Raw genomic sequence first — 13,548 nt, 5'->3', positions numbered from 1 at the left:
CCTTCGTCTTAGCAGAGTGGGGGAAAAGAGAGGGGGACAAAATGGACCTACTCCATTCATCATGTTATTGTATGGTCTTACCTACATCTCACGAGCCTGTTTCTGTATATTCCAGAGTGCCGAAGTGTTTAGACAAAAGCTCATGCTGATTGACGGAGGTTTAAATCACAGTCAATCTGCTCCTCTCTTGAACTGCGGTAATGTGCACATGTATTTTACATTACCAACGCACAGCTTGCCCAACACCGTCCACAATAGAGCACAACGACACAATTTATAACTGTTAACTCAACTGCGCCAGGTCCCGTTTTGAAATGGAAATGTGCAATATGCTGTGAAAACAGGCCTTGTGTTCTTTCTTCCTCCAGATCGTATCAGCGCGTGTGATAACAGTAGTAAAGAACACGTACAGTAACAGACATTAAGTCATTTCCTAGGAGAAACACACCCATGGGAAGAGGTTGAATTTCACTATCAATATCCCCAGTATTTTCCTGAGATTTTATCTAAAACCAGAATCAAGATCATTACACAGCTTATCTTAAATCCAACTAAATGAAGTAGGACCACAGTCCAAGAATGAGGGAAAAGGAGTTATGGTTCATTACGGAGTTTGGCTTTCTGCTCGGTTCATTCAGATAGGGATGAACCTGGGGCCAGACTTTTTCTCTTTCTCCCCCTCTCCTAAGCGACGTAAGGAGGCTCTATCGATTACAAGGCCTGGGTACAAAACGACCTAATGAAGGGCCAACAATAAAGGAGGAGCGGGCCACTGACGTTGCGGGGTCCCTTGGCTTAGGGAACCCCCCTGCCGGGCCCCTCCTTGTCCGGCTTAGCCCCTCTCCATTGGAGAGCAGGGGCCATGAAAAATCAACAGAGGCTTACCCCCTCCATCCCCAGTGCCGGCTGCCGAGGGCATGCGGCCCATGTGAGAAGGGTAGTTAGTGGTCTGAAAGGGGGAGCATTAGATCACATGGGAGGGAACAGAAGGAAGTCTCCCGGGAGGAGCAGAAGCCCTGGTCCATTTTATAGACTCCCCTGAAAGAAAGTGATTACAGATCATTATCCAATTGAAGCAGATTGATGGAGCGAGGTCAAAGTAATATAGCTCATAGTAGCTAGGGGAGGGAGGGAGGGTGGTGACGGTGAGAGAGAGAGAGAGAGAGAGGGAGAGTGGTGACGGGAGGGGTAAGATGGTACAATGGCTGGATTGTAACCCAGGGAGAAGAATGGAGATGGGAGGGAGGGTGGAGGGGGGATTCAAACTGGCCAAATGAAAGCTCCGGCTTTTCTCTTTCAGGAGTAGGTTGAAGTGGTACAACAAGTGCTGATGGAGAGCAGAGATGAGATGGGATTGCCTGCCTGCTTGCCCACGCTAACTGGTAGATTGACCTGGTGTTAGCTCCGCCTGCAATTACAGAGCAAAGATAAGGGGATCTTTATGTAGGGGGACTTAGGGAGAATTTGTTGGAGTGGAGGAATGATTTGCCTTGTCTGTGGGCAGACAGGCGGGTGGTCGTTTGGAGGAATTGTTAGCGTTGGCGGAATCATGGAGATTTCTCTTGTGAGGGATTGTGGTTGGACAGGTCTACTGGCATCAAAGAGGTGATGTTTTAACATACAAAGGCAAATGAAAATACATCCACTATAGCCCTGACCCATCCCCCCACCACACACACACACAAACACACACACCTCACTCACACTCCTTTGCCCCCCATCCATCCCTGCCTCCCTCCATCCCACACACACACAAACACACACACACTCCCCCCCCCCCCCCACCCCACCCCACACACTGGACAGTCCTCTGATATTGCTCTATAAGCCCTCGTCACATTCTCTTTGAATAATACAATAATAATCATTACACATCTTATGAATAATATTGAATAATACAATCCATTACAATGTATGATGCTCTTGACCTTAGCTGTAAACTGCCAGGGTATCTCAGATCGATTCCACTGCAGCACTCTGGGTTCAAATGCCAGGAGCATGACTTGATGGTGGCTTGACAGAATAGAGATTTAGAAAACCTCCTCTGCTAGATGAGTAATTTAATGAGTTATATAATCGTGATGGGGATGTTGAGAGGGGTGTTTACTGTAGTATTGGGTGTCGTGAAAATCTGTATGTTGGCTCTGTAGGTCACTATAGGTCAAGGCTGTTGAATTATTCATTGTAGGAGAAAACTAACTATGTATATTGTAGCATTTCAAATTTGACAGTTTCTGCCTCAGTTGTTCATCAGTATTCGAATAACTCACATTCCCCATTGACAATATTTCTAACTTCTTCCAGAACAAATCAGAGAATCTCTTGTACTGTACAACGACATGCCATCCATTGTATGTCATGGTGGTTTTGTGTGATATTAATGAAACTGAACCAGTCGTTAATGGAGTGTAAGCAGGATCTGTGGCTGTCTAGCTGGTGCCATTGGACGCCAGTCTTGTGACAGGAAACGCCTCCACTCACAATGAAAGGCCTTATGAGAAACCAGTGCCCACTCATGTCTCTGTGAATTTCCCCAGCGTACAAGTCTTAGACCAATTAGAGAAACCCCTGGCAGAGAGCATATTCTAGTTATACTTCCAACGACTCTGTGAGATCTTCTTTTGGTACTGGGGTTCTTTTCACAATACATGAGTTTGGGACAGGTAGCGCGGCCTTGACAAGCAAAGAGCATCAAAAACAGAATCCGAATGGCATGCAGCAATTACAGTTGAAGAGTGCATGCGTCAATCAGCTTCAAAGTTCCCAACTGGAAGAGAGAGTCTGTTTGTCTGTGCCGTCTTTGTGTAATTATTGGATTATGAAGGATGTGCTGTTAATCGAAGACCATGACCCATTTATTTCCGACAGTAAAAGGTTAGAGGAAGCTCTTTACACATCTCTATCTCTGGCCTGGTGTCAACACGGCAAAGTAGGAAGTGGGCTTACGTGGCCAGACACACAGACACACACACACACACACACACACACACACACACACACACACACACACACACACACACACACACTGCCCCCCACCCCAACCCCCATCCCCACTCTTGTGATCGCTTGTGCCATCTGTAAGGAATCCCAGTAATGAATGAGTTGTCTATTAAACGCTCTGCTCGGACAGTGGAGCTAAACCAGGGGCTTTGAGAACCACTTCCTGGCCCTGTCTGTGGAACTGTGGAACCCAAACCCCATCCCGCCACCCACCCCACCCCGTCCTGGGAACCCGCCACTCTAGGTGGATCTCATTGAAACTTAATTTTGCCTGCTGCATGGGAAAACAAAACCCAACCTATTAGACTGTCATAGGTGCAGTAGGTATGGGAGGACTGGCTTTGAATGTTGGATTCGGTTGGATATTCAGACATCAGGAAAAGGGTGGAGTGGGGAGAGACTTAAGCATCTAATGTTGGCAGGGCCAGCTTGGAGGGAGCAATAATACTGTAACTCATTCCGACGCTATTTACTTCCTTCTACAAGCAGAGCACTGAAGACAACATGCTCCTGTGATGCTAGCACAACACAGAGGCCTGGAGAGTAAACCATCCCAGCCAGGGATTCCTCACTACCGATTCCCTCCGCGTTACACTTAGTTGGATAATTGGAAATGCGAGGGCATTAACTCCGACGGGATTGAGGAGGGAATTAAATATGTTAATCCCCAAAATAGGTAAATAGCCTTGGCGATACAATAACCAATTTCTAGGGTTTCCCCCCAAGGACACGTTTGTCTTTGAGGCAACACGGTCTCGAGTGTTCCACAGTGTTCCACCAAGTTCCCAAGGTCACCCCCGTGGTGCGGAAACCCGGTGGCTGACTCTTAACCTGTTCTCCCAGGTCCTTTGTTCCACACATCATTCCATTCCACTGTTCCACAATGTTCTCCCCCTGAGACTACGTTGTTGCCATGTGTTCATCTGCCTTGTAATCATAGCATGGGCTTGAATGTCACGGATTGGGGACTCTGTGAGAGAGACCTCCCTCTGCGCAGAGGTGGCAACTCCTACAGTGTGTGTATGTGTGTGAGTGATATATGTACCATAGACACACATAGTCACAATATTGGTGTGCATGTGCATGTGTGTGGCTGTGTGTTCAGACTACAGAGACAAAAGATCACTTGAAGGGGCGTACTAGTATAATGAATATACTGGAATGTAATCATACCTGCATACTGTGTCAGCAGACGCATTGAGCCTTTGGCGACACAGTACTAAAAAGCATTTCCCTAAACTACTTGTGAGGGGACATGAAATAAGTTCATAATAGTGTGTATTCAAAACATTGACGTTAAACACCATCGGACAGAGAGAGAGTGCCAGTGAATCAGTTGAGCACCAGGGCAGAAATCAAGTCAAATTGCCTCATGGAGATCAAAGTTTAAAAAAATGTACGTACAATTAGAGGATTACAATTTCAACTGGAACTGAAGCATTACAATAGACCCCAAGGTCAATTACTAGTCGCCTCTGAGAAACTTATTTGTTTTGTTTTGTGTCAAAAAGATGTAAAATTAAATTAAAATTCAAATAAAAAAAGCACCACAGTCAAATTCAAGAACGTCATTATTCCAGGCTTAGGGTTTTGTAATAGTATTTTTCCTGGATATCCTATACAGCAGATCCTCATCTCTCTCCCCCCAACTGGCAACAGGGCATACAGGATGGCATCGATACTCCCATTCAACATTTTGGAATATGAGCCTCTCGATTTACCAGAAATGTCCACTTCAACATTAGGAGAAAACAATCATCGCTGTCCTCCACATATTACAAGTGACGTTTTCCATCATGCTGATTACACTTAATGATGCTAAACAACTGTTAAATGAAGAACAGCAAGTTAGCTGATGGAGGAGGAAAAAAAGCCAAGTTCCTTATCTCTGAGCCAAAGGAGAGGAACCACACACGCAGTGAACGCTGCACTTATCTGTCATTACACATTTAAAGTAAGAGAACTTACCCCAAGAGAACCCCGATTTTAAAAGGAGTTATAATACCAATAAGCCAGGCAAGCCAGGCAGCCAAAGAGACTACACAGGTCTTGCCAACAAACGCTGGGCACATTGCTGTAATGTTGTATTGCCTATGGGGCTGCCAGCGGAGCAAATTGCAGAGCATTACCAACTTTATTTGTTTTGCAAACAAGACCCCGTGCCCATAGATGTGGCGAGGATATTAATTTAGGGAAATGAGGACAGGTTAAAGAAAGACTGGGCTTAGACTGTTGTGGTTCCGACAGGAAGCATGTTGGGGACCAGCGCACATAAGGGGGGTAAAGAGGAGGGGGGGTGGGGGTGAAAGGAAGAAGCTATTATGACCTCATTTAATAGTCTCTAAAGCTTCTTCCAAAGCAGACCCCAGAATGGCCCGGAATGGAAGCCCTCATGGGGGAAAAACCCACAAGTCACCTCCGAACATGGGAACATTTGGGCTAAATGTTTCCTGTTGCAAGAAAATGTATGTCAAGTATGTGGACTGAGTCCCCCCCCCCCTTAACACACACACACACATTTGTTTTACTATTCTTGTGGGGACCAAACGATTGATTACCATTCAAAATCGTAACCCTTAACCCTAACCTTAACCCAAAAGCCCTAACCCAATCCCTAAACCCAACCCTAACTCCTAACCCTAAACCGTAACCCCTAACCCTAATTCTAACCCTAACCCTAATTCTAACCCTAACCCCTAACCCTAATTCTAACCCTAACCCCTAAGCCTAAAATAGCCTTTTTGTGGGGACCGGCGAAATTCCCTACTTATCCGAATTTTCCTTGTTTTACTATCCTTATGAGGACTTCTGGTCCCCACAAGGAGAGTAAAACCAAAAACACACACCACCCCATCCCCACCAAACAATGTTTTGGTTTGAATCTTCCGCAGCCAAGGTGAGTTACATTATGAGACCATAATCTATCTGTGCACAATCACAATGGCGTGATTAAACCAGCCGTAGACGTGCTCCTTTCAGGGGGAAGGGAAGAAGGAGGAACAGAGGAGATATGAAACGCCGGCTCTGCTTGCCGGGATATGATAAGAGTTTGGGAAGTCATCGCGTGGTGATCGCCACAGGCGGGGAACGTGCGAGGCTGGAAGTGCTAATTTTATTCATTTACCTCCCTCTCCGGATAATTGTTTCTGTCAACCAGCGACAGCTCGATAAAGGATTTCACGGCGTTGAAAACAGTTACACGGCTACTTTGGAAAGGCGATCGGCACCGATGATAATATTTATCACCTGCTTTAATATCCCTCTTGTGTGCAAATTGATTCCTCCTCCTGGTTATCTCCTTCACAAGGAGCCTTCTTTCCAAAGCATTCAAATGATTTGACTTCAGAGGTATCAGAGGTTCATTACTGTTCCTGATCAGAGGCAGGGCAATACATTTAGCAACTGTAGCTCAGACATTTCTGTTCACACCGCTGCGTAAACAAAGAAGACGTCTGAAGCATGAGGGCAGACAAGATACAGGGGAAGGCATTGTAGGAAATACTGTCAGTGACTTCGCATCCAAAAATCTGTGCATGTGATACAGTACTGTACATAAAGTATCTTACTATTGGAAATATTGTTCGTACTGCATTGATGTTAAAGTATGTATAGTACTATGTAACACACTGTAGATACTGTGAAATGCACATATTGTCTAGTGTGAATATATAATCATATAGTCCCGTGATAGCCTATACAACAAAAAGTTATTGGATATTGATGTAGGCAAGCAATTGTTCTTAAGTCATATAGTTGCCCCCAAAACGTTGTGGGTTGCCCCCTAACTTCAATAGAATAAATGCTTTCAATTCCACTGTTCACCTAAAAAATGTGACAGGTTTACCTAATTCAAAAGATTGTCCCGGAAGCCTTTTCCCCGAGTTCAAATGCGTTGAATCACTCCAATGATTCCAGCTTAGGAGCTTACTTATGATCCTTTGTGAATATCCTTTTTCCCTCTCATCAAAAGAAAATGTAAAAGCAAAGTGGCTCCTTTTCCCTTCTTATTATTATAATAATACTTGAGATTTTCTTTCACCTACTTGTCCCCTTCATCTTTTTAATGCACTCATTGAATTTATGTACTTTTTATGCTTAGTGGGCAACAGCACCGTATTGGCCCTGTGTTACAGGCTTCAGTGAACTTAATGTGCTGAAAAGATGCAACTCCACTCAACTCCACTCCACATGCCCTGGCCAATTCTTTCTCTCCCCGTACCTTTCCTGGGTCTCTTAGAGTTTAGTACCCTTGTTCTGACCAGGGTCACTTCAGCTGCTGTGAAAGGGATAAATTGAAAAAAGAGAGAGAGATAGAGAGAAAAACTGGCAAAGATTCCTGAAATAGCAGCTTTCAAAGAAGGGACTGGAGAATGGGGGGGGGGTAGACTTGTTAAAGCCACACAGTAAGGAGGGGGAGCAGTTCCCATCGCTGCTGGAATGAATGGTATGGAGTAGTGACCAGTCATGCATGCACCCATCTCACTCTTTCTTTCTTTCTCTCTCTCTCTCTCTCTCTCTCTCTCTCTCTCTCTCTCTCTCTCTGTCTCTCTCTCTCTCTCTCGCACTCTCTCTCTCTCTCTCGCACTCTCTCTCTCTCCGCTGTGTGCCTCCCCATTCTGTGTGCTCGGTGAGGAGGAGAGGACACTTAGCCGGGCCAGCGGAGTTGGGGGCAGCGCAGCGTGAAATAAGGGAGAGGAACAGCTGAACCAGAAAGAGCAAAGAACCCGGGCTGCTCATTACAGAGCCCAGGCCCTGACTTATCCCCCCTTTAACACTGACGGGACACCTCAGATCCCAATGCAGCAAGGCAAGGTGGGAAAAACCAACAGGGCAGGACGGGGAACAGAACAGAGGCGTCTCACACTCACCTGATGAGGGGAGGTAGGGGGGTTGGGGGCACGTGCCATGCACAGGTACAGTACACCCTACACCCCTTCATTTACCTGACTATGTGACCCCACTGTGACCCAGACTATCAGGAGGGAAGGGGGGGTGCTCAGGCAGAACATTTGCATCAACTTAGGTACCTGTACAAATGCCACCATCTTTGTTGAAGGATGCACTTTATGTCCCTAATACAATTTCCTTGTTGTGGTGAAAATATTATCCTTTGAAGTACCTTCAGTATGACTAGCTACATACTGTGACTGTGACTACAGGATTCACTGCACTGTGTGCATGCTGAAGTTCTAGTCTAGTGAATATGTTTTACTCAGATTTGTGATTCACACACAACCATCTGTCTCGAAGTTAGCCTGGACCCTCTGCTCCCTGTGCAGAGACCACTTTAACTCTTAAAGGCTGGCAACATGGAAAAAAATAAATTATTATTTTTATTGTGTAACCCTCCCTTGCACGACAGCTGAAGAAACATTTGCTGCAATTTGTTTATTTCGTTTTTATGTCCTCTCTTAACATACGAGCAGCTGCCTCTAAAAACACGGTTCACAAACATCCAATTGAAGGGCAGGGATATGTACATGCCAGACGTTATGGCATTATAACCACAAATGATTAAATCAAATCAAATATCACAACTAAATCGTTCCTGTAATTAATGTTGTGTATTTTGTCCTGGTGTTAAGAATCTTCTATCTACAAGCAGTTACGGTTGAACTGAAAATCACAATTGAACAAATCCTAATGAATACTGCACTGCAAAGCGTGGTCTGAATCTTACAGATATGATATATTACATATAAAGTATATTATGATACATTACATCTTGTGATATTATGTCTTGGAAGTCTAACCCCATTCAGTGAATACATTCATTCATCATTTGTAAATAAACCATCTGCAGTCGTCTGATATTCATGGTTGATCACGTCCTTGTCTCATATGGAAAGAGCAATGAACCAATGTCTTTTACTCATTTCTGATGCATGGATCACACATTAAACCAAATTTCACTGACAAGTGTCCCTCTGTTATAACAAATACATATGCTGTGTTACCTACATTTACAAGTCCATCTGAGCAAGCGAACACACACCATAAAAACGGCACTGGCATTCATAGTTCATACATATGTGACATATATATAGATATAATGAAATGTAATGTTTGGAAATAATCTTCCATGATGATCCTTTACAAGCTCCCATCTTTTGATTTAAATATAAGGAGCTGTAAATCTGCTTCAGTGGTGCATGGGCTCATTCCAACCCCCTCTAGTTCCTGTTTCTGTCACATGTTCTGTGAAATACTGCCATCTATTGGTCGGTGAGAATCCAAACTGAGAGCTGTCAGACATTGGGGCCCTAAGCTGACTGAGGAGGTACATAGAGTGCAGGACTCCACCAACCTTGTCTCTTTTACCATGAGCATGTATTCAGGAAGGCATTCCAACCAAGATGAATGTGCTGTTGTAAAACTCAGTAGTGACATGTATGTTAATCTAATCTATGATGTCACACTGGACCTTTAGTGAATTACAACAGATTACAACAGATGAGGATGTTCCCTCTAGAATAGACTTGGTCTGGAATGTCATCATATATAGATCATGTGTAATAGGAGTAAAATCAGCATGTCAAATCATCATATATAGAAAGAAGTACAACAAAAGGAAACGAGACTAAAGCGCACATAGTTTTCTCTCAACGCACATTGTTTTTGTTTGTTGCATGGCTGTCCCAGTTAAGAAGTAGCCAATCAAGGTTGAAAAGTGCAGAGAGGAATGACAACATTTGGCAAATAGGAGAGAGAGAGTCTATTTCACCAGTCCATGTAACTGTTACAACAATATAATCCCTCACTAGTTCCTTAGAGAGGCTCTACAGAAGGCTGTTGTGTTTCACCAAATGTATTCCCCAGCATCGAGCAGGTTGTTCGTCACAGGCTCTGTTGAGCTTAAACACATACACGCTCGCTGGGAAACCTTGAAGTGTAAAAATAAACATCTGCCACCACTAATCTTTTTTTCTCTCCGGTTCTCTAAACCTCAGAACCCGATCTTGCCATTCGGTACCGCGTTTCATTTGTAACTTTCTTTTCAATTTATTTGTCCATCCATTTGTTATTGTTGCGGAACCCATGCCAAGGACCTCTGGTTAGTGAAAATGCCATATTCTTTGATTTGATTTTATATGATTTCATCGGGGACCACTGGCCATCCAGGACTTGGTCTAAGTGCTAGACTACTGTTTGCATTTAAACATCAATTTGGGATATCCCCTGTGGATTAATTTGTTTCACCGAGGTCCAATTACGACTCCCCCATCCCCCCCCCAAAAAACGCTCATTTTTTGTGTTGCAATTAAACAGATTTTTCCTGTTTATGTTCGGTGTCCTTAGGAAGAGAGTTCGTCGTAGGGGTCAGTGTTTTAATTAGCCACTATTTAAGACCAATAACAAACTGATTATTTGCCAAATGGCTCTTGCAAACCAAGTTTTGAAGCTATGCATACATATTAAGTCTCACCATTTCCATTCAAATTGTGCCTAAAGTGTTCTGCTAATATGACATAAATTTGCAAAATCCTGGTTTGATTAAGGTTACTATGGATACCAAATATGTCCCCACTGACATGGCAAAGTGTCTTTTCTTTCTGTCTGTGCAATGTCAAAGCCTAGCACTGAATGCCTGTTCTTATGATATTCCCCCTTTTCAATATTTGGCAGAACATCCACAGGAGATCAAAATGTGTGTGTGTCTGTTAAATGTCAGGACTAAAATGGTGGTTTAGAGCAGCAGCGCACCCAAGAACACCTGCTGTACAGGGAGCAGCAGGAGAATTTGCATGTTGGTTTGATCCAAAATGGAAAACACTATTCAAACGATGTTTACACATAAACATGATTCTCTACCTAAATATAATTTTGGCATTTTTGAACCCGTTAGCTCATGGAATACAGTATTATACTTTGTTTCAAAGTGTTTTGAGGGACACGACATGCCAACGTAAGAAATGTATAGCGCATTATTCCATTAAGCATTTTCTTATTACAGTATGATTGTGATCATTTGCATTAAAGCTGAACATTGACACAACACTGATCATCATTCAGTGAGAGGAACAATAAATACATATGATTAACATTTTCAAAACACACTTTGAACGTCTCTCACAAGCACCTGAGAGCACCCTCTTGTTTTAATCCACTCGAAGAAGGCCATTTCCTGTGTTTATATGGATTCTACCTCTTTCTTCCCTCCATCCCTCCATCCAATTCATTCCACCTGGGTGAAGTGATCTGGATGAGCGTGACCCCTCATGGGAAGTATCCTGCCCTCTGGAGGCTTGGGCAGGCTGGGATGCCTCTGAGAGCCACTGCAGGCCTTCTCCACTCTCCTCCAGTCTCCACACCACCGGGCCTTTTGTCTTCTTCCTTGATGTCTCTTTGGACATGGGGGGAGGTGGGGCGGGCCTGCTTCCCTTCCTGTCCCCGGCCGTCCCAGCCTGCTCCATTGGAAGCAGCTGATGCTATCTCACGGCAGCCATTGTAGCAACCCCTGCCGTGACAAATCAGATGCAGCTGTTTCAGGGAAAATACCAGAAATGCCTATCAAGACATTGATGCACCCCCTCCTGCCCACCCACCCCTCTTAGCGCCCATTTCTGAAATTAAATTGAAATGTGCTGCATCAATATTGACTGCCACGATGAATGGCATCCTCTAGCCTTATGTTAATGTTGGAAAATGAATGTGGCCCCCCTTTTCACATAAATTACGCTTAATAATAATTGTTTTATTACGTTTAATAATAATTTACATGACAGACATATACCTTAGTCTCAGAGGGCAATGTATAAGGGGAAAGGCCTATTATTTGGAGTATTTTGATTGTGACCACGGCGGCTTTGGGTTTGATTGTGTTTTGTTTGAACAAGTTCGCTAATGAACGCCAATCCTAATGCTTAATGCATATCTGTCGATCTGTTAGTCCCCGCAGATCTTAGCCAAACACTGGCATCGCAAAACAAATCTATCTGTCAGAAAAAGGTTACACCTCTAATTAGGGTCCTGACTCTGTGTCCTTAATTCCAAGTCAACCGTCGGATTCCGCTGATTGGTACAAATCATTTTGGGCCAAAAAGGTTACAAGAATGGGTCACAAGTTCACCTCGGTGGTGATTTGCTTGTACATTTAAAATACCATTGATTACGTAATTAGGAAAGGAAAATGTAAGGCGTAGAGTTTGAGTGGCTGTATTCTTTGAAGACTGGTGGGAACTGGAGTGTTGAGGACACTCATGAGACAGGGGAATATTTCACATACAGCCCATTCATTTTCCTGGTACCTCAGAACTTACGTACAGTAATGACCAGGTCAGCCTGTATCCAGTTAGTACCTGTCTTGTTATGTGATCAGCTAGAGTTAGCAACAGATGAACATTGTAACACTTATTTTTGCCTGAGGTCCTATCACCCGGTCGGGTCAAACACGGCCAAAAACTACAGTCAAGTCTGGCAACACGACCCTTTTGTAGGGCAGTTATGGATGGTCTGACCAGTGAATGGTCGATGTGCAGAGGCCACATGCACCAAAGCAAAATAAACTCAAGGGGAAGGAAGTGGTTAACATTAACAAGGGTCCAATAAGAAGATGAAATGTTAAACGCTAGCCTGTAAATTGATGTGTTCCTAAGAAAAATGCCGGCTTGCTGTTAATTTGTGTGCTGTGGACATAATTGCTCCCAGATCTGCAGCATAACTCTATGGGTGATGTTGATTAGTAAACGTCTTTACAGTAAATAGTTGCCACTAATCATGCTACGTAATGGCTATTAGCATAGGAAACCCAAACACAAGCAGAGGCAACAGGAGACCTATGCCTGCATGCTATTTACACTACCTTTGAGGTAACCACAGCTTAGTTTTCCTACAAATATTTTCTCATACTGTATGCAAGTAAGAACACTGCTCAAAGCTACTTTTAAAATGATATGACAGTAAGGTTTCTGAAGAGATTACTCCTTGACATAGAAACATTTTATCCCCACTCTACCCTTGGACACATGCAACATAATAACATCTACTCAGTACAGAATTATTGTTAAGAAAAGCTTTAACCCAGTAAATCAAATCAAATAAAAGTGTATTGGTCGCGTACACAGTTTAGCAGATGTTATTGCGGGTGAAGCGAAATGCTAATGTTACTAGCTCCTTATACTGCAGTATAATGTCAAACAAGTACACGAATAATCAACAATAGAAAAAAAACACAACAAGAAATCAAGAACTGTTGGAACGAATCCAATTAACAACCCAAATAGTACGGTAACAGTAATCCAAAATTCAATCCATATGTATCTACGCCAGATTAATAGACACAAGATATGCTAGGAATGATATGTACAGCAGTAGATTAGAGTGAGCTATGTATGTCAAGAATCCAGTATATAAAGAAATATGCGGTGTGTATAAACGTTGCAACTAAAATGCAATATTCTGTAGTAGAACTATTAGAATCAGCTATGTGGAGAATACAGTATTTAAATACACAGTACAAACCCCATAGCAAAATGGATAGAGTTGCAGGAAGTTAGTGTCCGGACCAGAGTCCGGAATATAAATATTTCTATGTCTGTGAATGGTGTG

At 43.4% G+C, this 13,548-nt stretch overlaps 1 protein-coding gene across 1 annotated transcript in view; it reads right to left on the bottom strand.

Annotated features, from left to right (window-relative positions):
- LOC123731527 (anti-sigma-I factor RsgI2-like) overlaps nucleotides 1-11,414 on the bottom strand; it is a 30,513-nt gene extending 19,099 nt beyond the window's left edge. Inside the window, exon 1 of the mRNA XM_045710560.1 lies at nucleotides 11,215-11,414. Coding sequence (XP_045566516.1) covers nucleotides 11,215-11,414 — 200 coding nt within the window. The remainder of the gene's footprint in view (nucleotides 1-11,214) is intronic.
- Nucleotides 11,415-13,548: the final 2,134 nt, after the last annotated feature.

Source organism: Salmo salar, chromosome ssa29, assembly GCF_905237065.1.
Source record: "Salmo salar chromosome ssa29, Ssal_v3.1, whole genome shotgun sequence".
Lineage (NCBI taxonomy): Eukaryota > Metazoa > Chordata > Actinopteri > Salmoniformes > Salmonidae > Salmo > Salmo salar.
The sequence above is the reverse complement of the archived record's forward strand: the minus strand, read 5'-3'. Positions and strand labels throughout refer to the sequence as shown.